The 27,700-nt window shown below is 34.8% G+C and overlaps 1 protein-coding gene and 1 pseudogene across 3 annotated transcripts in view; both read left to right on the forward strand.

Annotated features, from left to right (window-relative positions):
* The first annotated feature begins 17,539 nt into the window (after positions 1-17,539).
* The window catches only part of LOC126968007 (WW domain-containing oxidoreductase), a 34,039-nt gene continuing 23,878 nt past the window's right edge, over positions 17,540-27,700 (forward strand). The window contains exons 1-4 of one of the 3 annotated variants that reach the window (XM_050812786.1): positions 17,540-17,583; positions 18,288-18,363; positions 18,978-19,215; positions 27,202-27,470. In XM_050812786.1, coding sequence (XP_050668743.1) covers positions 19,066-19,215; positions 27,202-27,470 — 419 coding nt within the window. In that variant the 5' untranslated portion in view covers positions 17,540-17,583; positions 18,288-18,363; positions 18,978-19,065. Of the gene's footprint in view, positions 17,584-17,875; positions 18,364-18,977; positions 19,216-27,201; positions 27,471-27,700 lie in introns of those variants that run through there. The other 2 variants (XM_050812785.1, XM_050812784.1) reach the window with 2 other exon arrangements.
* LOC126968021 (tigger transposable element-derived protein 4-like) lies at positions 19,245-22,017 on the forward strand (annotated as a pseudogene).

Genomic DNA, 27,700 nt, shown 5'->3' on the forward strand with positions numbered 1-27,700 from the left:
AAAATGATCCTTATGTTCTCGTCTTAATTCTGAGGAAGTTAAACTATTAGCCGAGAAACCAAATCTTTTATAGATGCACTTAAGAAACATGCGCTAGATGCCCTCAATTATATCTACGTGACAGGCATACTGTGGGTTGCAAGCGGTGGAACGGTGTTCCAACTGGGATATCACCAGGGAGTTGTAAAGTAAAATACGGGATTTTGGGTTTTTAAAATCAGTTGTTTGGCGAAGGTCAAATCCAAGCATCTTGTAGGCTTTATTTTTAATTTTATTAATGTGTGATTCAAAATACAGTTGTTTGTCCAACATTATACCAAGGTCTCTCACCTCGTCAACTCTGCGGAGTATATTACCCAATAAATAATAATTTTGCGTTGACACTGTCTTCTTTCTTGTAAATAATATGGTGCAACATTATCTAAAACTATTTTTAGTGACAAATGTGAATAAAATTTATTCTCTATTTTATTTTAAAATAACAGGAACTTTAACGTACATGTAACAAAGAGTAGTTACTCAAACATGTAAATTAATGTATAAATAGCTTCATCATCGTATGTGCAGCAATTTGATAAGATGTACCTATAAAAGTATGGTAATATTTTTAGTGAAAAAATTAATAATTACATAACTGATATTTACTTGAATCTTTCTGATAGAACGAGCAGGTATCACGAATGCGACGGTGTGTTGAAAAGCACTTTAAAAGATCATTTATTAGCACCATAATTGAGAAGTCTTTTGACGAAACTTTTTAAAGAATTCAAACAAAATATCTGAAGTTGACATGTTTACATTGCGTTTGTAATACAGATATTTTTGGTTGTCTTTACGAGTAGTCACTACCGAACGTTGGCATGAAATAGAACTCTTCAAATTAGTCGTATTAAAATAATGTTCATTTCAATCGTTCACCATTCGTTCACGAATATTCTCTATAGTTCCGAACTTCATCTGTAACCGAAAACAAAATAGAGTAGGGTCACTTCGGAAACCTCGTTTTAATTTCGTTCGTTTACGAAGTATCGTTTTGAAGAATGAGAGTAGATTCCCAGAATAGGGAGGTAGTGGCCGGTTCTATTGCTTCGTCTTAACGGATAACACAATCTAGTCATATCTATATTTTTATAACGCTTCACGTAGCATTCCCGAGATAAGAACGAACGTGTAGCATTAATAAATAACATTTAATAGCAGCTCCGTGAATGATTATTCCGCACAAATTAAATGGTGTCAGATCGGTGGGCCACGAAGCATTGTTCACGCGGGCCCGGGGCCCGGCGGTGGGAGTGAGATACTTGTTGTTCATCAAATAGAAAATCTTGTACAATGCTTGATATTTTTTATTTTCTCGTCGTTGAAACTCTTATGTCTTACATTCACGATTTGTATGTCTCTTTGTGTTAGTGTGCGTGCATTGATCAAAATAGAGGTCAATAGTCAACCTCAATTTTTTTGACGTTTCACAGTTGTCACAGTCTATCTAGACGACTAACATACATACATGAATGTTATTTCACATTCAAAATAGTAAGGACCTCAATTCTGTGTGGCTGTTTACGACTTGTCAATCAAAATCAGTTCAGTACAGTAACAATAGATTCTCTTGCCTTTTCTATCTTACTGTCAGAGATGTTCTTCTCTCTAGCACGCTCTGTTATCTATACGATAGTATATTGTAAGTCTATTTTTGGCTATGATACAATGTTTAGTATTGTATTGTGAGCAGTCGCCGACTGCTACTTCCTAAATATTTTTTCACCACCGCTGGCAAAGAATATACAGTATGGTCTGCATACCTATGAAATAAATAAAAATATAAGTAATACTAGTCCACAAAACTATAGCAAAATTAATTATTTAATTAAAAACTTTAAATTGAAAAAGTGAAATTTTCAAACAAAATAAATATTCAAATATCTAAATATACTAAGAATAAGCAGTACTGTACAGACGACGTACATTGACCTCTGGATCGCCGGCTTCACCTTTGATTTGTTTGATTGTTTGCGACGAAATAAAAATTCTCTATGTTCATTCTTACGAACACTTTTTTATTTCGGTATAACTGAACTGAACGGTAAATTCAATATTGAGCATCTTGTTTTATATTCAAAATAACTCACCCGTATTCGCAAACGTCAAAGAAAAAGTAAATGTCAAATTTACCGTAAAAGCAATAACAATTAACAAACTTAAAAACACAATTTACACATGTACACACATACACATACAGTAGTAGAAAGTGTCCATTTCAGCTTGATTCCTTCGAAAGGCAAACACATAAACTATTTGCCCAGAAGAAGAAGTGGTAAACATTCAAATAACGAAAAAAATAAGTCTTTAATATACTTTTTTACCATTATTTAGCATCCATTACGAAATACCTACCCCAGGGATAGGATACAACTATTTTTGTGTTATTCGAACGTTATTATAATTTTAACAAATTATAAATTTTATGAACTTCTAGCAAGTATTTTTTTACGATTTAACTTACGAAACTACTGTTTTGTGAGTTGTGGGTGACTAAAAGGGTTTTTTGATGTGACAGAGTCATGCTGTCGTCCTATGACTACAGTATGATCAGACCAGACTCGTTCGGATTAAGTTTCTCACTCGCACAGAATAATGAAAGAATAATAATATGGGTAGGTGTGTTTATTGGGGAGGATATCTGCTGTCAACGTTTCGGCATTTTCAAGGGTAGGGTGTACTCTCGGGCTGCGAGTGGATTATGAAGACCACGTCCGGTCATGTCTACAGGTCATCTGGAAGGTGTCAAGGAAGCCAATTTGGCTTCCTTGAAGCTAGGGGTCATTAATAGATCACGGTAATACTTCAAGCTGACCTAGATTCTAGCGCACTCCAAAAGCGTAGGAACACCAGATACGAAACGAAATTACGATATCATCTCCACCATCAGGATGTCAGGTGTTCCCTTACAGTGCCTTTTCCAAAGAACTTTCTTCCTTGACATAGATATTTTTAAAATCAGCCTGTACACCTTGCGAAAAGCCCGGCAATGCTCCTGTGATTCCTTTCATGTTGTAAGAGAATGAGGGTGGTGGTGATCAATGATATGGTTGATACTGTTTTTAAAAATTAGATTGCTTTGTAATACATAACATGTCCTTTGTTTATAATTATTATCTGTTTACTACTTAAACAAAAAAATAATAATTTAAATAAATTCATTTTCATTTCATTTCGTTAAATACACTGAGTATTTAAGTTTATGTAATTTAGTAAGTGTAGTGTTTTAAGGTTTTTAGGATATTTCTAGAAACACTGTGCACTAAGTATTTAAAGTTAAATAGCTTTTTGAATTGGGTATTATTTCCTTTAAAAGAAGCTTTTTATCGATAGGTTGCGCCCTACCCTAAGCCCATCCGCATTCACCCAATATAAAGCTGTGCTTGTGGTACTTAAAGTACAATACTATCCCTGTCATCATAATATTAGGCTATTGTTATAGTAAGTAAGCTAGTAGAAATCATGTAGGTACTTAACACACAGACACACACATGGACACAGGCATATAGTAGCTGTATTTTTATATTACTGTGTTATAGTTTGCTTTCCTTATATTTATTTAGATGCTATATTTGTAGTAAAGCACAGTTGTGCTTAGAATCTTCTTTTGGGTATAGTTATACCTAAGATTCTCATATAAAACAGTTCATAGTACTAATTCAAACACAGCTCTGACAACCAGACCTTTTTCTTTTCAATATGTTGTTCTTCACACTACTTCTACACATTATTCTGCTGGATTCTTGTGAGTGTTAATATTTCAAATATTTTGGTTAGATTGCTTCAGTTCATGTTTCAATGTTTACTTTTTTTTTATGGAATAGGAGGACAAACGAGCATATGGGTCACCTGGTGTTAAGTCTTTGGTAAACAGTGTTGATGTAGATAACATATAATTAATTAAAAACTTAAGACAAAATTATCATTTAGATCAGTATGACAATAGATGTTTCAATAAAATAGATAGCATCTCCTGACTTACAAAAATACATTTTTTTATTTTATTAAATTAAAAACTTTTTGTTAGGTATTTGAATTAAAATCAATAAAAATGGTGCAAAACAATGAAACTATTATCTGTACCTGTAACCTATGTACATACCTACATCAATGTGAATGTATTAGTGATTAAATGGATTGCTCTCACACTTAGGTATGTGTTTGATTATTACTAGTAGTTGATGTAACTCAATCTAAGGTCTACTAAATTTTATGTGGTTGGCTCTGATTTTCTTTCTTAATATTGATACTTTTTTGTAAGAGCAAACCTTTACTACACTCAAACTTATTAATATAAAAGCTGAATGGTTAGGTATATACTAATAATAATATTAAAAATTATCTAGATATTAATGTTGTCAGCCTGTCAAGTCGCCCATTTCATCAACAGTAGTACAATAACCTGAGTATTTCATCAAATTTATGAAACAAAGGCTAGTAATGCAAACTTTTGAAGTAGATACGATACAAAAGTTAGTAGATTAGACTTACCACATCATTAAAATTGAAGGTTGTAGCGCCCGGACTGAAGTACTCCCTGTTGTTTTTGTCACCCATTACAATCACTCGATATTAACAAAAACATATAAAGTAAATATTCAGTTTATCCGTACATGTTAAAAAGTTCAAACTCTGGTTTAATAAACAAATTGTTTGTGGCTTCCTATGGAGCGACCGAAGTAACATAATATTATTGTTTCGAGATTTAAAACATGATAACAAATTTTAATTTTATTTGATATTGCTCACTTGGAATATCAAAGTAATTACTGCTTTGAAAAATTAAAAGAAAATTTAAACGAATTAAAATCATCTATATTCTTTTTAATATTATTATCCACAATTAGATAAAAATTAGAATGACTTTGTGAGTCACATTGACAGCTGACACGACTGACAGTGAACGTGAAGTATTATGTCACTTCTGACAGTTAAAAGAACTAAAGAATTTTTTATCAGCACGTTTAAGTACTTGTTTCAAGTCTTAGAATATTAACTCTATAAAAGTACTCTCCGCGTGCCCTTTCAGATACCTAGCAATAGTGTTATAGTAGAATTAATTGTTATCATATTATGACTAAAATTACCTCTTACACACACATACTCAACAGATGATTGGGAATATAAATAAATTAAACACAATAATGGAATTTATATTTATTTGTAATAGCACCATAACATAACAAAAGGTTATTATTACAAAAACCAAGATTATTGCCTGATTATGCCATATTGTGTGGATACTAGTCAGAACTCTAATAACGATAAAGATTTTTTTTTTAATTTCTATTTAGCACCTCCTCACACTGGAATGCAGTAGGTTAGGATGGATTCAACTAGTGCAGTATATATCCTGTTCAGGAGAGTATTAGAGGAATCACTATCGTTCTCAGATTTGTCATTCGTTGGGACCACGTACCCCAGCGAGCGAAAAACCAATATTAATTTTCTGACTCTTCCAGCCAGTTGCTCAAGGTGAGGGTACCAGAAGAGCATCTGATCCAGTATAACTCCTAATGATTTGAAATTGTCGACTTTATTGATTTGGGGACAGTTACAGTTATTATGATTGCTAAGTTTACAGTCATGAACTTTCAGAGTATTGTTGCCATCGGGCTGATTGTTATTATAAATACTGAAGCATATATAATTTGTTTTAGAAGTATTTAATGAGAGTAAATTAGACTTCAACCAAGCAGATATTTGAGCGATGCCTTTTTCAGCGCTATTTTTTAAATCTGTAGAAGTACCTGGACTTCCAGAAAAGACAACGTGTGTATCATCAGCATACGAGAAAATTTTAGCCTTATCGATTTTAAGATTACACAATTCGTTTATATATATTAGGAATAAAGTAGGGCCTAATATGCTACCCTGAGGTACACCATCTGTTACCTCTGTAGATTCGCTGCAATATTGACTAATTTGACTTTTTGCTTTCTTTGAGAAAGATAAACTTTAAAAAGAGTTAATGGCATTTCCAGCTTGTTCACAAGAATAGGGACAGAAACCGTGTCAAAGGCTTTTTTTAAGTATAGAAATATAATTATACATTTTGAATTTTGATATAGATGTTCAGTTACTAGTGAAGATAGCGCAGTTACAGCGTTTTCTGTGGATATACCTTTTCTGAATCCAAATTGCGAAGGAGATATTAAATCTGCTCAGAAAGTAAAGAAGGCGAGAATTTATTAGCTTTTCTAAAATTTTAGAAATGCAAGGCAAGATATATATAGGTCTGTAATTATTAACGTCATTTCTGTCCCCATTCTTGTATACTGGGGTAATAATTGACTGTTTTAATGAGGCAGGGAAGATTCTCTTACTAAAGCAAAGATTTGCAAGATGGGTTATAATTGGTACAATATCATTCTTTACAAACTTTAGATACTTAGTTGGGATGCCATCCCACCCAGGAGCACTGTTCGTTTTAAGACTCTTTAACACAATAACTACTTCGTTAAGGTCTGTTTCGAGAAGTATGAAAGAGTTTAGCCGAGTGACTGTATTATTAATTAGATTATTGAAAGTGTGCAATAGCGAAGGATCTATCTCTCTGCAAAGAACTTGTTAACGAAATTTGCTGATTCATAAGGTGAAGATTTGGTGCTTTGTAACTCTGTGTTCTTAGATTTAGTTTGACTTGAGTCCTCCTCCCTGCGTCGTAATCCTCAGTACTGAGGGCCGTGACCACCCCTCTGTATCACTTTCTCACGTATGATCGCTCTCCATCTATTCCTGTCTCTGGCGGTGTGAAAGGCATTGTGGACCGTAGAGTCGAGGGCGGAGCGGATCTGATCGGACCATCGTGTTGGACTGCGTCCACGAGGCCTCTTCCCATCTATTTTGCCGACCACAATGAGCCTCTCAAGGTTTCCATCGTCCTTCCTTGCGATGTGACCGAAGTATTCTAAAACTCTGCGCAGACATTCGGAAGACAATCGCGAGGAGATCCTGAGTTCACTGAGTTGACTTGAGTATGTGATGTTTTTTATATTTCTCCAGAGTAATTTATTGTTAGCGACTGATTTTGCAATGAGACCTCTTTCGTATTGCCTTTTTAGTTTTTTTATTAAGTTATTTACATAGTTTCTAGACATTACATTGTAATTTATTTCTGTTATTTATACATCTTAGAATACCGGGAGTAATCCACGGCTTAATAATACGTTTGCTCTTTGGTATTTTTACCGTTACAATATTATTTTTTATAGAATCTGATAATTTTTGCAATAGCTGCTCACTCAACACATTCGGATCAGTGCAGTTAAATAATTCAAGTAATCCTAAGTCTTGTAAATAATTTCGAGCCTTTTCATAGTCTATTGTAGTTTTTATCTTATGCGCTCTCACAAAATGTTTAATTTTAGACAGGCATAAAAATGTAGTGTAGTGGTCTGTTGTAGTTGTATGTAATATTAACATTAACATTAATAATAACATTGTATGATCCAAACACGAATTTTCACTAGTTCGCAACGTGTGACCTGGAAGTATTCCATAATCTGAGAGTGTATTGAGATAATTTACTCTATTCCTGTATTCTTGAGAGTGATCGTTTTTTGGTCTAAGATTTATATAGAAGTTACCGGTAATAACTATGTTGTTTTGTGTTTTGATTGTATTAAGCTGACAGCATAAGGAATTTAAAAACGGTTCAATGTTTGATATTGATGGAGAACGATAAATACATAGTAATGAGTTATTTAAAGTATCAATTTGCATACAAGACGCATGTGTCAATCTAATCTCCCTTACTTTAGCTTTTATGGATGACTTTATAAAGACGGTAGCCCCATCATTTTGATTCAGTTGTTGAGTAGTAAAGTAAGCGTCGTAATTAGGAAGTTGAGGTATAGGCTTGTTACTACTAACTCTGCATTCTGTTAAAACAAGTATATCTGGATCAAAATTGAAGTGAGACACAGTTAATAAGAAGTCGTCGAAGTTAGAGTAGATACTTCTTATATTTTGAGAAACAATAGTCAGATCACTCTGCTTCACATTTGTGTAGTTACTAAGTTTAATGGGATCACACTCAACAGACCGCGCTAGTTCTAAAGTGTCTATTTCTTTTATAGTTTTTAAGGACTCAACCATTAAAAAAGGTCATATCTATAATCCGTCCGAGAAGCGCGTGTCTATTTTAAAGGGTTATATGTATATAAAATGTATATGTATATAGAAAAATAATATTCGTTTTCGAACCTGCCATACATTCAATAGCAAGGTTGCAGCAGTGCGAGAAAGCTGTGTAAGTGCCTCCAGACAGTGACGATTTACATTAAAACAGAACAAATAAATACAGAATAGAACAGATCTTATAAATATTTACATATATAAATTTAAAGTTGTATTTGTATATTATATAACCATTAAAGTAGGAGGAAGTAAAAGTAATAAGGCATATTAATATACTAAATAAAAAGCCCGTGTGTAAAGACATTCAGTGTTTAGTATAATATAATATTGAGTGTTAGTGAAGTTGTGTGTAAATATTGAGAGTGTGTATGTAATGTGGATAGAAATTAACAAAAGTCACGGATTATAATTTAAGTAAAGTCGAACTAGGTAGCTTTGAAAATATTTTAGTAAACTCTAGATTTAGTCATGTATTACGTTATTGTTGTACTTGAGACTCACTGTTCACTGTAATAATCTGCAAATTATCATCCCGGCGAAGGAATACTTTTCCGAAGTTTGTCCAGCAATATTTATATTTATGTGACATATATATATATGGTCCTTTCGGTGTGAGGTTTTCCGATATGAAAATAGGTATGTCTGTGTTTGTTTGAAAACCTAGATGTTTTGCACATAGTTTATTGCTTTTGTTTCTGTTGTTATATAATTTAGCCGATTTAATGAGTTCAGTTTTTGTGAAAGTATTAGTAAATTAAACAATCATAGTACTGTCATCTGGCTATTTATTATTAATATTCATAATATCGTTATTTCGGCTTGTGTAATACTCATATCTAAATTATTAGCCAAATTTTGTACCATTTTTGTGAGAGTTTATTTTCAGGCCCTTTCAGAGGCACGTTTTTTATTTCAATATTATTCTTCCTTTCAGTTCTATGACTATCTTCAAGCTTGTTTTCTAGAAGAGTGATGTATTCCATGTCGTTTTTGACTTGAATTTCGAGAGACGCTATCTTTTTTTGGAAGTCTGAATTTGGGTCTGTCAGGAATTGAATTTTGCTCACTTAGGAATGTTTAGAGACTGAGCGTTTGGAGATTAAATAAAACAACTGCTTGAGTAGTATGAAGACTATGAGGAATATGTGGAAGATATATTTTACTTCAGTTACACGATATATATACAAAATCCTTAAAACTAGTTAACCAATTACAATTGTTACTTAAAAATATTTACAAGTTTAGAAAATACACACCAATACTAAAGCTTACATTTTGACCAATAGTTTAACGTTTCATTCAATAAGAATTGAGAATAATATTATGTGTTCTATCACGCTCTAAAACTAATGCTATCGCAGTAAACCGGCCAGCGAGTGCGCGCTTGTGTAAACTCGCGTCGAACCTCGATCATCCGATGTCAATGAGTATTGAGCACCCACTCTGTCGCTCATTGATTAAAATTGAATGAATAGTGATCGACGCCGCGACGCTTCAGTCGAGTACGCTCGGCCTTGCTGTGAGGTTGTGTAACGCGGAGCATATGACTGACGACTACGGGTGATCTGTATGTTTCTATGACTTGATTGATTCTATGAAATGGTTCTTATAAGAGCTAATATTACGGTATATAAATTAAAATGTTCTTTTAAGAACGAATCTTTCGGCAAACGCTTATTACAGTTAATATGCACGATTAATATTTCTACGATCTATAATGCTACGAAGGTGTTACGTTACAGGTTACAGGTTAGATATTAGACATTTGTATTAATTGATATTATTGGTTGTAGGTACAGCTACAAATGTAATACTTTTTTGAAAACCTTCGTTTACTTGTTGTATATCCTTCAATGCTGTTATAATGTTTTTTTTTTATGGAATAGGAGGACAAACGAGCGTACGGGTCACCTGGTGTTAAGTGATTACCGCCGCCCACATTCTCTTGCCACACCAGAGGAATCACAAGAGCGTTGCCGGCCTGTAGAAGACACACAATGAAGCGACGTCTCTATGCAACGCCAAGTGATCCAGCCGTTCACAGAGCACTGGGTCCATTCAAGCTGCTCTGCGTTGCACGGGGTCAAATGGATCGAGCTGATACTGGGGTGCGCCACATCAGAGATGACAGCAATACTCTATGGGTCCGCCGGACCTGCGCTTTGTAGAGCGCTAGAATGTGGGCCGGCTTGAAGTATTGCCGTGCTCTAATGATGACGCCCAGCTTCTTCGAAGCCAATTTGGCTTTGCCCTCCAGATGGCCACGGAATTGGTAATCGCTCGAGATTTCGAGATCCAATATTCCGATACAAGGCGAGGCTTTAAGGGAAGTGTTATCGAAGAGCGGTGATACGACAAATTGGGTTTTTTTAGTGGTAAACTCGCAAACTCGAGCCTTCTGGGACCTTCTCAAGAGAGGACTCGATAGAAGACACAAATTTCTCCCGGCACTGGTCGACGATTTCTGAGAGACCTGCATGGCCCGTGTATACGGCATCACCAGTGCTGTCGTCTGCATAGCAATGTATGTTGGAGGTGTCCAACATATCATTGAAATGCAGAAGAAACAGAGTGGGAGATAGCACACAGCCTTGGGGCACTCCAGCATTCATGGGCTTCGGCTTCGAGCAATATCCATCGATAACGACCTGTATGCTGCGCCCAGTGAGGAAGCTGGAGGTCCACTTGCATAAGCTCTCTGGAATTCAAATTCAAAATTCAAATTTAAAAATTTTTATTCAACATATGATTTTAAATCACTTATTAAACGTCAAAATCTACCACCCATTCAAAAGAGACTGCCTCAGACCTGAGAATAATGGGCGCAAGAAACTCAGCGGGCTTTTTTTTAATATAAAATATGGATTACAATGTAATATCGTACAATAAACATTTATAATTAAAGAGCCTGAGGGTGTTCGCTTTATTCCCAGTCCATGGTGTCATTAAGAAAATCGTTTATGCTATAATAACCTTTCCCACACAAACGTTTTTTAACAATTCTTTTAAATTTCGTAACACATTTGTTTTGTACATTTTCTGGGATCATATTGTAGAAGCATATATATCGCCCAACAAAAGACTTACTAACTCGACCCAACCGAGTAGTAGGCATAACAAGTTTATGTTTGTTCCTCGTGTTAACATTATGAATGTCACAGTTTCTAGAAAATTCCTCAATGTGCTTATGAACATACAAAACATTATCGAAAATGTATTGAGAAGCAACAGTCAAAATGTTTATTTCTTTAAATTTTTCTCTTAATGATTCTTTAGGACCTAGGTTATAAATCGCGCAAATAGCCCTCTTCTGCAGCACAAAGATAGTATTTATATCGGCTGCAGTGCCCCATAACAATATAATAGAAGCCCAAATGATGGAAGTTTTGAGAGGAGCGCCTTGTGCCATACACGATCAAAGGCCTTCGCTATATCCAGGCTAATTGCCACACTTTCCCCCTTGATTTCAATAGCCGCCGCCCATCTATGTGTTAGGTATACCAGAAGATCTCCTGCCGACCAACCATGGCAAAAGCCGTATTGTCGGTCGATCAGTTGATCAGCGACCGACCATACGGTGACCCTCTAGGTATACCAACTTTTGGTATACCATACTGGTGACCCTCTAGGTATACCAAAAGTTGGCAGCTAATTATGCTCTCCATGATTTTGGAGAGCAGGGTTATAGCAATAGGCCTGTAGTTTGCCGGATCCGAACTGTCTCCTTTTTTTTGGATCGGATGGACAAGGTCTGACTTCCATGTGTCAGGGACTACGCCTTTGGAATAAAAGTGCCGGAATAAACGCGTTAGCACCGGCGTCAACTCAGGGGCACACGTTCTAAGCACGATTGGAGAAATGCCATCCGGCCCGCTCGACTTTCTGACGTCCAACGAAAACAGAGCTCGCCTAACAGTTTTCTGTCTGAACTGTACTTCAGGCATAGAGCTCTGACACCGCGGGATGGTCGGCGGTGTTTTTCCGTTGTCGTCAAGAGTCGAGTTGGAGGCGAGAAGAGCGCACAGGAGATCGGCTTTCTCTTTTGCCGTATGGTCCAGGGTGTCATTCCTCATGTGCAACGGCGGCATGGACGGCTGGTTCAAGTTACCAAGAGCAGCTTTCTACAACGACCAGAACTTGCGTGTTCCAGTCGGGTAACTGGAAAGCTGCCCGCCGATTTTGATATAATGGATTTTATTTGTTCATTATTATTTTTTTGTATGACGAGAAACAGCTCTTTTATTTCTTTCATGTCATTTTAATGTCCTTCCACAGATCTAATAGCTTGACATTTATCTCTTCATTTTGATAGTTTTCTCGCTCTCTCTTACTCCAGTTACCCCTGGCACTGACGTATGAGAGTGAGGTGATAACGCTAGCTGCGGAAGCTTGATTCAATTCCGGCACCGAGCTAGACCTTTCAGGTGATCTATCTAGTGGCACGTTTAACTTTTTGTAATAATATACTGATAAGTAATTTAGCAATGAAATATAATTTTCCGAATAAGAAAAGTAATAAATTATTCCTATTTTCTTCATAAAATTATTTAAGCACTATTTCATTCAAATTGGATACGGAATAACTTAGTGATTATTGATAATACAAGTTATAATATAATACATAATAGTACACATATTTTACATGGGAATAGGAAATATCAATCAATAAACTTAGGGTGTGTTCCGATATGCACTGCGAGCACTGCACAGTGCTATCACTGTAGAAAAATTTGTTCTGTTATGGACAGCCACTATACTGCCGCAGTACGCTAAGGAAATATTTGACGTCATCAATCGCCGCCATATTCTACTGTGAGCACTGGCGTTTTCGAGGTAAGGTCCTCGCAATACTTTGATCACGTGTTCAGTCAAAACCACTCGAGTGCCGATTATAAAAAAAAAGTTTTATAAACAATACCTACATTTTAATCTCAAAGTGATAAAGTTCTGTAAGTAGTTTGATTAATAAATAAAAAAAATGGAAGAATTGCAAAAATTAACCTTATTAGACTGTATTAAAAATTACTACTAGATTACCTGTAATTTTTTTTCGTTTATTGTAATCAAAATTTTTTTTTAAAACTCCTAAATTTTACCCTACATAACCACTGTACATGAACTTATACACAAAGTTAATATAAGTTAAGTTATGAAAAACATATTCTTTTTAATAGAAAAACCACTAACTTTTATTATATTATAAATTCAATTTTCAATTAATATAAATAAAAATAATTTTAATTTGACAGTACTCCAACAACAGTTTTTTTAATTAGTTCTGAGTTCTGACAATTGACATTGATTTTTGTCGTTGACAGAGAAAAGCGCGGGGACTCTTGAATGCTTAGGGCGGTCTTTTTAACTATAAAATTAAATATTTCTATTATATTGTATATAATCCTCATATTTTTGAAAAGTATCTAAGTATTTGTATATGTTTATCATTTAATTTGTTTAGTATAAGTAAAAGTCTATATATTTAGTGATTTAGGTTTGTGGTAAGAGATGTCGAAATGGCGGAAAAAAACCAAGCCGGAACGAGATAAAGGTGAGTCTATTCTAGATTCCACCTCTGAAAGTAGCGAATACTCAGATTCGCGTACAGTTTTGGAAGACCACGAGGACTTTTATTTGCCATATAGGGTGGCCGACTATTGTCGCCGATATCCGGAAGACGCAGGTGCCGGTTATGAATTTATAGTCTTCATAGAGAGTGCCACTGAACAGCCACTTGGTAGTCGTGACATGCTAACTCTTAGTAGCTGCTTATCGCGCTTCATTAAAGGCATTAAATATCTTAAGAAACTTAATAAATATAAGATAGGAGTAGTGTTTGAACGACCCAATTTGGCTAATACATTCCTAGACAACACGACATTTTTAAGGGAACAAAATATTAAGGCGTCCATCCCAGCTGGTGCCACTGAATTGTCTGGAGTAATTTCCTCCATACCTATTGATATGTCCAACAAAAAAATTTTCAAATCTTTGTCATGTACAAAAAAAATATTTCTGTTCGGCGTATAATGAAAAAAAACAAATCCGATAGTGGTTTTATATTACAACCTACACAGGCAGTCATTATTACCTTTGCGTCATCTACTTCACTCCCAGATTACGTTAACTTAAAGATGTGGCGTCTACCAGTGCGACCTTATGTGCCGCCAGTTAAGCAGTGTTTCCGATGCCTTAGGTTTGACCACTTGGCTTAATTCTGTAAGAATGCTCAGCGTTGCTCAATCTGCACTGAAAATCATTCATATAAAGAATGTACTATACCTATTGACAAAGCAGTATGTGTACACTGTAAAGGTACAGTATCAGGTCAATGCCCTATAAAACAAAAAAAGATATTGGATAGTAAAAATAAAAGTAAAACACCATTATCAGATTTATTTAAACATCCAACAAACTTTCCATCACTCAATAAGACAGAGAACACACAAGACATCATTAATTTAATTTTATCCAATCCAGCAGCAATGAACCTAATCACAGAATCAATAATCAAAGTCATAACACTAAATAAAACTCAGAATCAAAGCATTAGCTCACACGCAATTACTTCAGCTATTAAAGATACCATACAAATTAAAAATAAAACGTCACATTCAACTGTCACAAACTTAACATAGTACAGTGGAATGCTCAAAGTCTGTTGAGTAACAGACTAATTGAGCTTCAAAACCTACTTTATGAGCAGGACATACACATAGCACTTATATCAGAAACTTGGCTTAAACCAAATATACAGATATATATAACTATTTTGCCGACCACAATGAGCCTCTCAAGGTTTCCATCGTCCTTCCTTGCGATGTGACCGATGTATTCTAAAACTCTGCGCAGACATTCGGAAGACAATCGCGAGGAGATCCTGAGTTCACGCAGTATGGAGAGATTAGATCGAAATGCTGTCCAGGGGATACGGAGCATCTTTCTCCAGCACCACATCTCAAAGTCGTCAATGCGTTTACGGTCTGCAGCTTTCAGTGTCCAAGTCTCAGCGCCGTACGAAAATATCGACAAGACTAGGGTCCGTAACAGTTTGGTCTTAGTTTTTACGGAAATGTTGCGATCTCTCCAGATTCTTCCAAGCTGAGACATGGCGATCTTAGCCATGCCAATTCTCCTGCGTACTTCCCTCTCGCACGAACCATCGTTAATTATGTTGGAACCCAGGTAGATAAAGTTGTCCACCATTTCTAGGCCCAGCACACCAGTTAGTTCCAACTTCCCAGATCTATCCACCTACATGACTTTGGTCTTGGACCTGTTTATGGGAAGTCCCATCTCTCCACTAATCCGCTCCATACGTTCAAGAAGTGCAGCCATTTCTGACTCACTTGCTGCAAGAAGAGTAGTGTCATCGGCGTAGTGCAAGTTGGTGATTTTCACGCCACCAATTGTGATGCCTCCCTCCCAGTTCTCGCAGGTACGTCTCATAATGTGCTCTCCATAGGCGTTGAAATGAATGGGCGACAAAATGCATCCCTGGCGCACTCCTTGATGAAACTTAAAGGGTTTCGAGGTTGTTTTATCGACTCTTACAACTCCCTGGCTTGAGCCATACAGGGAGCGAAGCAAAGCGATGAGATGATTTGGTACACCAAGCTCTTGCAGAACCCTCCATAAGCAACTCCAATTGACACAGTCGAAAGCCTTACTGTAGTCGACGAAGCACATTAGCACTGGCGTATCAAACTCGTATGCCTTCTCAATGAGCTGCCTGACATTGAGAATCTGCTCCCGAGTGCCCTTGCCCTTCACAAAACCAGCTTGCTCCTGCGGAATTTGCCAATTCCGATAGTAGTGGATGCGATTATTGAGAATATGAAGCAAAATTTTGCTGGCATGCGAGATGAAGGATAAGGTTGGATAATTGCCGCAGCTCTTGGTTGACCCTTTCTTATGCAGCGGAAGAATTACGGATTCCGACCAGTCTCGCGGCCAATCACCGTTTTGCCAGACGTGTGAGCAAATATTGTAAAGTATCTCTTCACCCAGGTCACCCATAGCTTTAAGCACTTCTGCTGTTATTTGGTCGCTTCCTGGTGCCTTCCTATTCTTGAGAGACTGTAGAGCATTAGATAACTCCGAACCAAGAATCATTGTAATCTACAGAAGTCTTACAATAACTTCTGTTCCATAATTCTTAGAGCGGTAGAAAAACCAACTACCACTGTAACAATATTACTCATCTACCTAAAAGAAAGCGACGACTTCCCTGGTGGAATGGGCAATGTACTTAAGTGGCAGAAGATTGCAATCAGGCTTATCTGTTATTCAAATCAAATTGCAATATCCAAAACTACATTCATTTTAAGCAAGCTCAAGCAAAGAAAAAACGTATATTAAGACTTCAACGTCGTAAATCCTGGACAGATTTTTGCTCCACCATAAATAGGTTAACGCCAATGAAACAGATTTGGACAAAAATGAGGAAATTTAAGAACTTATATTCTAATAATAATTGTTTCTATAGCAATAATTGGATATCCAACTTTTTACACAAATATACTCCAGATACAGTACCAAATTTGACAAGTATTCATAATAATCATCCTTTAAATAGCACCAACTCTTTTATGATTGCCCCTTTTACTATTGAAGAAGTAAAAGCTGGTCTATCATCAAGAAAGGACTTTGCATGCAGTTTGGATTGGCTCTCCTATAAATTGTTTAAACTCCTAAACTCTTCTAGCTTAAATAAGTTTCTAAAAATATTAAATCTCCTATGGAACTCCACTATTCCAGAAGAATGGAAAACAGACTGTCTAATTCCAATTTTAAAGCATGGGAAAGATTCTAGTTCAGCTGATTCATATCGTCCTATCACACCAAGCTCGTGTGTTGTTAAAATTTTTGAACAATTAATAAAACAGAGATTAATATTTTATATTGAAAGTAACAACCTCTTACCTAATAATCAATTTGGATTTCGATGCGGTCGTTCTGCTTGTGAGAGTCTACGGCATTTATGTCTTGACATCCATAGTGCCCAGATTGACAATAAGATATTGGCTGGTGTTTTTTGGATGTTGTAGGAGAATTTAATTATGTTGATTTAGAACAATTATCATCCATCTTTAAATGTCCCTGAAAAAATAGTTAGTTGGATATTTCTTGCATGGTCGTAAACTTTATGTTAGAGTCAATAACCAATTAATAGGTCCTCGATATTCATATAGAGGCGTATCGCAGGGCGGAATTTTGAGTCCATTGCTCTTTATAATCTACATAAATCAAATAAATATTGTCTTGGGTAATAGAGTTTCTAACCTCCAATTTGCTGATGATCTAGTAGTGTATAGTTCAGGACATAATTTATCAAATAATGTGTTAGATCTTAATGTAGCACTCAAAAAATTGGAGCTTTATTTTCAATATCTTAGTCTTGAGGTCAGTATTGACAAAAGGAATCTAGTAATATTTTCAAAGCATTCTATAAGAATAAGAGATGCAAAAATATATTATGGTACTCAGGAAATTTGTATAATTGATTTGAAATTGATATAAAGACTTAGCTTGACTTTGAACAAGCTGTGTAACGTGAAGAATAGAAAAATAAAAATGAAGACTTGGCTGTATGGGCTTTTGACCCCTTTGCCTGTCCAGATGGACGAATAGAACCAAAAAAAAAATGTTTTTGTATTTGTTCCGTATTTTAATTTTTATCCATCCTGAATGCTCGTTAGAACTTAGAGTAAAATGTTCTGTGATTTTATCACAGTCTGTGATCACAGTAAATTGTAAAAGTTTTCAAAACTCTAGTTCGAGAGTTGTTACGTTCTTTGCAGCAAAATTAACTAAATCCAAGTCGCGAAATAATTTGCGCCCGCCTGGTGCAGTCACACGAAAATATCACAAAAATTTAATTGATGATAAGTAATAAATATTGTGTGCTTGTTATTTATTAACTTTTAGTTTCACCTACTTAGGATTTTTGGAATATATTGTTGTAGATCTTAGTTTACTCGAATCCTTACATTTTTTGTGGAATCATACCAATATTATTGTATTGTGTACTTGTTAAATATTTTTATTTTTTAATACATACCTAATTCAAGACATTTTGCACAAATAAATAACAATGCATGTTATAGACTCAGATAGTGAAGATGAATTACCGCCAGGCTGGGAAGAGAAATCAACAGAAGATGGAAATGTATACTTTGTAAAGTAAGGTTCTTAAGATTTCCTAATTTATTGGTGCTTCTTATTAACATAAATGACGCTTCTAATTGTACGATTGAGAATAAATTTTATCATACAAAATATTATATTGTGACAAAATTTTATTTAAAAAAGAGGAGCCTGCTGAGTTTTTGCTCACATTCTTCTCAGGTGGACACATAAATTTTTAAATGTGTGGTAATTTTTGATGTTTAATAAGTTTTTTATAAATACTATTTAGAATTTTATCCTTTTTGATCTTATGAGTTCTGTTGGGGTTTTAATAAAATAGTGAATAATCTGTAACAAATTAATAACTATTATAATTAAATCAGTTTACTGTCATCATATGTTTAATTACCTAAATCAGAAATGTATTTAAGCAGCTTGAGTCTTCTACCAAAATTTACATTGCCACGATTTGATAGATAAAATATTAATTTACCTTTGCTTACAACACTTAATGTAATATGAATTTTTGCACAATTTGGTAAGTGGTGTTCAACAACCGAGTATCCGATGGCTGTTGTCAAATCTATCAATAAGAAAAAAACATTGCAAGCTTGACAAGCAAATATCATTTGCCCAAGGGACTTAGATAATTGATCTGGATTTTTCAGCACCTGCAACAATAAAATTCAGTGGACTCATCCACGAACAGGCTGTAAAAAAGTGATACCTAAAGAGTTACCATTTGGTTGGACTAAGATGGTTGATGAGGATGGGAAAACTGTTTATTTGCAACATGAGACTGGAAATAAAACTTATATTGATCCAAGACTAGCATTTGCTAGGGAGGAAAAAAAACACATTCATGATTTTCGTCAAAGATTTGATAGTTCATCGACAGCTTTCCAGGTAAATTCTTGCTTTCAGGTTTTTATCAACATTGTAACGGTATTAATATTGTTAATGTATTTTAAAATGTCAATTACAAAATCAGGACAAATGTAGTTGAGTGTAATATATACCCATATTTGCTTGTAGCACCAGAGACCAAGAACGAAGGTAATTTGAGAGCAGGTTGTAATAATGACTGCAGGTACGCTATAAGAGTCCAAATTTTTATAGTCATAAAGGCCTAGCACTTCAACTAAGGCTTTTTAAGCATTATAGGTATCCAATTGACTTGAATTAAATGGAGGCTTATTTTAAGATGTTTTAACCACTCTTTTAAGCAAAGTATAAAACTTTAAAGTACCTGTACATTATAAATATGGTTATTTTAACGCATTTCAAAAAACATTTGTAAAACAATTGTATTAATATATGGCAACATTCATAATTAGTACCTTTGGAAGTACTGTAAGTTTTGATGGATATTAAAATTACCTATTAAGTTCTAATTTTAGTATGAAAATACAGTCAAAACCGTTTATGGCGACATCATTTAGAACCACATACCGCTTAAATTTACCAAAATCAAAGGTCCTGGCTGAATGTTATATGACCGCCTTATCTAAAACATTGGTTTTTACGACATTGTTTACTACGACATACCGCATTAAGCGACCACATTTGGTTAATGTTTTCGGAGAATTATATCTGTAGAACGACCGGCTCAGCTGTATTGTAAACAATTTGAATAGGTAACTGTATCCACATCTGGCACAGTATAATAGTCAATGGCTATTATCGTAAAAGTAAACAAAGTTTAGGGTCTTTTGTAATTCTTAGAAACAAAGCACATGCATGCCATAGCCTCAAGGCCCGCTTCGTCATATCTCTTAAGTCAGTTTGTTACTTATCTTTACACAAGACGCACCAAAACATTATTGGTGAGTTAACTGTGAAAATTGTAACATGTCAAAAAAAAAGAAAACAAATCAGTATCAAAGAAAAATCGCATATTATTTCAAAGCTAGAGAAAGGAATTCCAAACAAAGACCTGGCAAAAGAATATGGTGTATCTCACTCGACAATTTCAACCATTTGGAAAGAAAGGGAGAAAATTCAAATCCTTTACGACAAGAATTTTTTGAAAATGAAACGAGCCAGAACAACGCGGCATACGAAGATTGAGGAAGCTTTGTTAAAGTGGTTTAAATATCAAAGGACAAATAATGTGCCAATAAATAGACCAATTCTTCAACAAAAAGCAAACGATTTTGCTCAACGTTTTGGTGAAGATTTTGTTTGCTCGTCTAGTTGGATTCAACGTTTCCGGGCTCGACATGGCATTGTCGGCGGGAAAATGAAGCTGCCAGTGTGGATAAAGATGCTGTAGACGAATGGATTACGCAAAAGTGGCCTACATTATGCGAAGGCTACAGTCCAGAAGACATTTATAACGCAGACGAAACCGGACTTTTTTACAATATGACACCAGACAGGACTTTAAAATTCAAAGGAGAGAATTGTTCGGGAGGAAAAATGTCCAAGACGAGACTAACGATCATGGTTGCAGCAAATATGACAGGATCCTGTAAAAGGAAGCTTTTAGTTATTGGGAAATCTAAGAAACCAAGATGCTTTAAAAACATACGCTCACTGCCGGTAACGTATCAAAACAATGTGAAGTCATGGATGACATCGGAAATTTTTGAAAAATGGTTACGAAACTGGGACGCTGAATTAAAAGCAAACAATAAGAAAGTTCTTCTTTTAGTTGCTAATTGTCCTGCTCATCCGGCTGTTACTAATCTGAAGTGTATTAAACTCGTGTTCTTACCACCAAATGTTACATCTGTACTGCAACCTATGGACCAAGGTGTAATAAGATGTTTAAAATCTCATTATAGAAGACTGCAAGTGTTAAAGTTAATACAAAGCATTGACAGTAATAATCAGAACAGCTTTACGGTTCTTGATGCCATCTTGATGATATCCGAAGAATGGGAAAAAGTTTCACAAAAAACTATAGCTAACTGCTTTGGGCATGCAGGTTTTAAAGATCTTACAAATCTTATAACAAGAACCTCAGATGATGTGATTGACGACGATGAAGAGGACAATATTTCTTTGGCTTAATTAGCCCAAAATTTACGACCTGCTCTATCTACTACTGAAACAGACGAGTTCATTGATGTAGATCAGTCTATTGCAATTTGTGCACCAGCTACGGAGGATGATATTGTACGTGAAGTTCAAGAGGAAAATGAAAATGAACAGGAAGACTCGGAAGAACAATTTACAGTGCCAACTTTGATTGACGGTCTCAATGCTGTTAGTATATTACGAAAGATTGTTCTTTTTAATGAAGAGTTCCACATGCAGGGAAATTGTGACGATACGCTGATTAAAATCCAACGTGAATTACAAAATGTGTATGCACGACAGAAGTGTTTCAAACAAACTAAAATTACAGATTTTATGCATACAAAAATGATGGAAAAATGATATTGTTCTTTTATATTATACGTTTGTATTAAAGTAAACAAAATGCAGTTTAATTTCCTACATGAATATACATATTATCTTTCCTATTAATACCTGTCACCGGTTGTTACAACTATCGGTTTTTACTACTCAATATGAGTAGTCCCTTCGACGTCGTTATAACAGATTTTGACTGTAGTTGCTTAGTAAATATTTGGAATTAAATAATAATTAGAGTTGTTGAGAATTGTTAAAAGGTTCTCTTCTAATTCTTTTTCCGTTAAAACTAAAAAGGTAAAAAAACCTAATTAAACCTAAGTTAATAAAATGTTCTTATTAGTTACTAAAGCCGATAGTACTTTGCATAGGACTATGATCTTTTTTCAAATTTAATTATTAACAACTAGGATATATTTTATAATAACAATATTTGATACATAATTAGTACAAAAAAGACTGAACTCGAAAGAATACTTCGACTACACCACTGAAAATCCTTTTCAAGGGACTTTAAATGTTTGCTTTGAAATCCTAATTGGAATTCATGCAGAATCCAGTAAATAATAATAAATTGTGTATGAGTCTGCATTGATAATTTAAGTTTAATTACCATGCATAATTAAAGAGATAAACCTAAAGATTACTAATATTATTTGAGATTTTTTACCTCAATGTTGTGTGGATGGCAAATGGCAAACATTGACACCTGATACTTTTTTTCTTTTATTTATGCCTTCTATTCACAAACTACAATCACTAAAGTCATTGCCAAAATGCTTACTTTTATAATAGGCCATCATTAAAGTTTTGGTCCCTTAGACAGTACTATCAGCGTTAATTGAAACTAAAGAAATTCAAATGTCTTGGCCTTAATGACTATGATTATTTGATTCTTCTTAAAGAACCGCAGAGCTTACGAGGATATTGGGCACTTCAGCCCTTCACAGTGTACTGGGTCTCATATAATACCAGCAAATCCTATTAATAACATACATAAAAGTTATACAAATCGGAAATAATAGCCATATTTAAGATATCAAACGACCGTAATGTACATGACGATGTCATGACGTGTTTCTTGAGTGCTCCCTAACATTTTAATTGCATTTAATTATTTTGAGTAGTGCTAGGATGTTTACGGTGTAAAATACTAAATTTTGAAGATAAATTTAAAGTGTGTGACAATCCAGTTTATAGAATCCTTATTTCATCGAGTAATATTAGTATTAATATTTCAATATTGTGTTTCGAGTGTCATGGTGTCAGTAAGCGGTTGCCTCCATAAAAGTTGAAGTCAAAAGATAAGTAGAAATTATAAGTCTGTTTTACATTAGTTTTATAAGGAAGTTTAGTATCGATGCTTCAAATACAGGTGTTACTCAACAGAAATTAACCGTTCATCCTGCACTAAATACCTTTGAATTCCGAGTGCACTCTCCGACGTTTCATTAGATTACTGTTAAAACAGGGTGATCTAATGATAACTATCATAATAATTAAACAAACACAAGGGCTATTCATTACAAGGTGGAACCAACAGTAACGGTATTATTTAACTAAATTCAACCATTTTGATTTTGCGCTCAAAGACACTAAGTAAATTTTGTGTTAGTGTAAAATAACTTGCGACGGTACTTCAAAATTCGTGCTTAATGCTTATGACATCTGAGCCTATATTTGACGTGGGCTTGTTAACATAGATTCACATATTTTAACTCGCTCGTTAATTACTGAATAGCTTTGTCGTTTGACATTGGACTAACGTGTTGGTGATAATGGTTAGAATCTTATGAGTAAATTGTTTTATTTTTTTTATTATAGATATAACGTGTTTTTAATTTATATGTTTTGGCCAATTTTAATTTTATTGTTGTTTATTTCATTGACATTTTATTTGAATCGTTATAGGTACATAATTTATTTTGTATTTAAATTTTTATTAAGGCTATTTGTAAATAATTGATTGTTCTTTTACATATAATTGATTGAGATATTTCACATGCGTACAAAAATTTTAATATAATCTTTTTTTCGGAAAGTTTTTAATTTTTTATGTAAGGTCTCTCAAAATGGACAATAATGTGATTGTGACACGCAAAATGTCTCGCCAAGCAGATTCCCAACAGCTAAAAGTGGCTTTACAAGAGTTAAAGCTATCTAGAGAATTGTGTAACCAATTGACTAGTGAACGTGAAGAGAATGAGAAAATATTGTTAGAAGCCCTAGAAAATAATACTTAGTTAAAAAGTGAGTTGTCTGCTTTACACTTACAATATGACTATATCATCGGAGAACGAAATAAGCTACAAATGATTATAGATGGTTTTGATCAGTGTGGTGCAGAGTATGAGAATACCTTAAAGCGAAACTCTATCCTGGAACAAGAACTGTGTGATGCCCACAAACAAATATCTCAAATGGAAGAGGAGTCTCGTTTTTCAGCCGCACAAGAAACCCAAAGCTTATTTAACGAATTACTATCAGCGAATAGCGTAGTTAACCAAGTTTCCGTTGCAAGCAATGATGTAGCCGGCTCAGTGATTGACTTGACTCATGATAACACAGTGGTGGGAATTAATTCTGTATGCAACAAAAAGACATCAAAAGGAAATGGTAAAATAAAAAAGCACAGAAACTCCCACAACATCAAAGATATTAAAAAATAAGAAAATTCTCAACAAGAGTAATAATAATAAGAATAAATAAGATTACTTAGACAAACTAAAAATTTGTACAGAAGAATTAAAAAATAACAGAATAAAATATGAAAATGACATACAACATCTCGAGTCTGAACTAGCCCGTGTTGAAGGTAGTTTGAGGTCAATTACTAGTCTTTATGACAAATCTCAAGAGACGATTCGGGAGTACTCTGCGAATATGGATGAGCTACTAAAATTTTCTTAAACTAACCAGGAATGGTTCGAATCCTTGATGACCAATTATTTGTGTGACTGCCAAAATTCTGCGAATTTAAATCCAGATAGACCAGCTGTCCCCTTAACCGCTGAAATTAACATCGGATCCAACACTACAACTATGCGTAAAAAAATCAATTATAAAACTGTTATATTTTGCGATGAAATAGGGAAAAATTTAGGCAAACTACTGCACAGTAAAATAGAACACACAGTAATAAATAATTGCTTCCCAAACACCAGTTTTCATGATGTTATTCCAAGAATATTAAGTTCAAATTTAACACATGTAAAAAACTTAATAATATGGTTTGGAAATAGAAGAGACATGACCTTATCAAATATGTTGAGACACTATGTTCACTAAATGCTTTCGATACATCTTTGTTATTTAAAATAAAACGCCGGCAAAAAATTTCTGTCAGGTTGACGACGACATTGCTGAAGTAGTAAATTGGTTTAATGTTAATAACTTACTTTTAAACGAAAGGAAAACAAAATGTGTAAGGTTTACACTTCCAAATATAAAGCACCAACCAACACCTATAAAAATTAATGATGACAAACTTGATGTAGTAGAAACGACAACATTCCTAGGCATTACATTAGACTTTAAGCTACAATGGGGTGTTCACATAAAAAAATTATGTTATCGACTTAGCTCTGCAGTATTTGCGATAAAAAAATTAGGCAGCTGACAGATGTTGAAACGGCTAGACTTGTATATTTCAGCTACTTTCATAGTGTCATGTCTTACGGAATTATATTGTGGGGTAGGGCTGCAGATATTGAAAACATATTTGTGCTGCAGAAAAGAGCAATTCGAGCAGTCTATAAAATGCGTTTAAGGGATTCATTGAGAGAAAAGTTTAGTGAAATAAATATTATGACAGTACACTGCCAGTACATATACGAGAACCTCCTATACGCTCATAAAATATTAGCCAATTTAAAAAGAATAGTGATGTACATAGTGTCAATACTCGAAACAAACATAAACTCGCAATCCCATCTACTAGGCTCCGTAAAATTGCTAAATCTTTTAAAGTGGCTTGTGTTATATTTTATAATAAGCTGCCAAATGAAATTAAAATATTACCTATTAAAAAATTTAAATGTATCGTAAAAAATAAATTAACATCTAAGGCCTATTATAATGTGAAAGATTACTTGAATGATAAAGATAGTTGGAATTAATGTTCTAAATTTTGTTAATGAATATTGTTATACTCATTTGAATGCTATTGTAACTTTTGTACTTCATCCTGACTTGCACTAAATAACTTATAAAGTTTTACAGTGAATAAAGATTTTTTTGACTTTGACTATCTAAATCACAAATTAGTTTTACCATTGTAGCTTATGACTGTGTTTTGTTTGTTGTATACTTACTTTACAAACAAGTTTGTTAATATTGGAAAATAATTGTAAATAAATCTAACACAACAATAGCTGGTTGCTTAAGTGGCACTGCTCATTACTGTGCGCTACACCTGGTGTTAAGTGATCACCGCCGCCCATATTCTCTTGAAACACCAGAGGAATCACAGGAGCGTTGCTGGCCTTTAAGGAAGGTTTACGCACTTATTTTGAAGCTTCCCATGGCGTATCGTCCCGGAAACACCTCACGAGGAAGCTCATTCCACAGCTTTGTAGTACGTGGAAGAAAGCTCCTTGAAAACCGCACTGTGGAGGACATCCAGATGAAGCGGATGATATCCTAATTTGTGTCTCCATGATTTTGGAGAGCAGGGAGGTAATAGCTATAGGCCTGTAACTTTGCAGTTCGGATTCTTTGAGCCCAGCGCCGCAACCCAAGTTCGATACGCCTTTTTTTTGCTGTCATATGCTGCTTTAACTGACGCATCGAACCAGGTCTGTGATCTGCCACCAATCAGTACTACAGTGCTTGATATAAAAATATCCGGTCCTCGACACTAACCTATGCGAAACATACCGGCACTAGGCCTACTTCACGCTGGTATTCTGTGTGAGTGTGGTAATTAACCCGAACGAGACTGGCTCGATTGTGCTGATGTCATAAGACGGCAGCGTGATTCTCCCAATTTCTATAAAGCCCTTAGTCGCCTCTTACGACACCCTTGGGCCTGGGACTCCCCTATTCTTTTAATGACTCAGGGAAGCACAGGGCAAAGATATTTGCGAGGGTCCATGCATCATGCTCCTGAAAGGGCACTGCTTATGGTGCCTGGTCGGTCCTGTCTTTGAGGATTTTTATATTGATAATATACCATTTGAAGTTTTTTGTTTAAATATAATATAATTATTCGCATAATACCTTTACTTATTTAGAGTGTATACATCTACTGCATTAGTAAGTATTTTAGATTTTTTATGATTAATCCCTTCTTTTTCTTTTTTTCCAACTTACACAAGTTAGTCAAATATAATCTAAAATAAAGGATAAGTAATGGTAAATTCTGAAACTACTGTTTTACTTACTAGTATAGATTAGGGAGCAATGAGTTTCTTGCCACTATTTCTCATTGAAGTTCAACTTTTCAGAAGTGGTGATAAAATTGTTGCCATGCATAAGTGTCAGGTTGACCAAATTGAATAAAAATGTCTTTTCTTTCTGTCTTTACAGGTTTTACATGGAGTGGACTTATCTGGAAAATTTGCATTGATAACTGGTTGCAATGCAGGAATTGGATATGAAACAGCTAAATCATTAACTAGACATGGGTGCAGTGTTGTGCTTGCAAACAGAAACATGGAAGCTACCGAGGCAGCAATCAAACAAATTGTGAAAGAAACAAATGCTTGTGAAGATAATTTGAAAGCTGTTCATTTGGACTTGTCTTCTTTGCAAAGTGTCAAACAATGTGCCGCAGCTGTCAAAGCAATATTTGCAAGGTAGGAAACAAAATAATAACTTACAATCCATGCGTCATTCGAACGGTTGGCTCTGTATAAAGAGCATTTGGGCTACAAACTCGGGTTCGAGTCACGCATCGTTCATAAATTTTGGCTACAAATTAAATTTGTATAATTATTGATGCTATATATTAACCAGAAAAATGAAAAGAATTTTCATGGTAGTCAGACTTTGCAAAGTAAGTCAGAGAAAAAACGGTCGAAGGAAG

The sequence above is a fragment of the Leptidea sinapis genome, chromosome 14, assembly GCF_905404315.1.
Source record: "Leptidea sinapis chromosome 14, ilLepSina1.1, whole genome shotgun sequence".
Classification (NCBI taxonomy): domain Eukaryota; kingdom Metazoa; phylum Arthropoda; class Insecta; order Lepidoptera; family Pieridae; genus Leptidea; species Leptidea sinapis.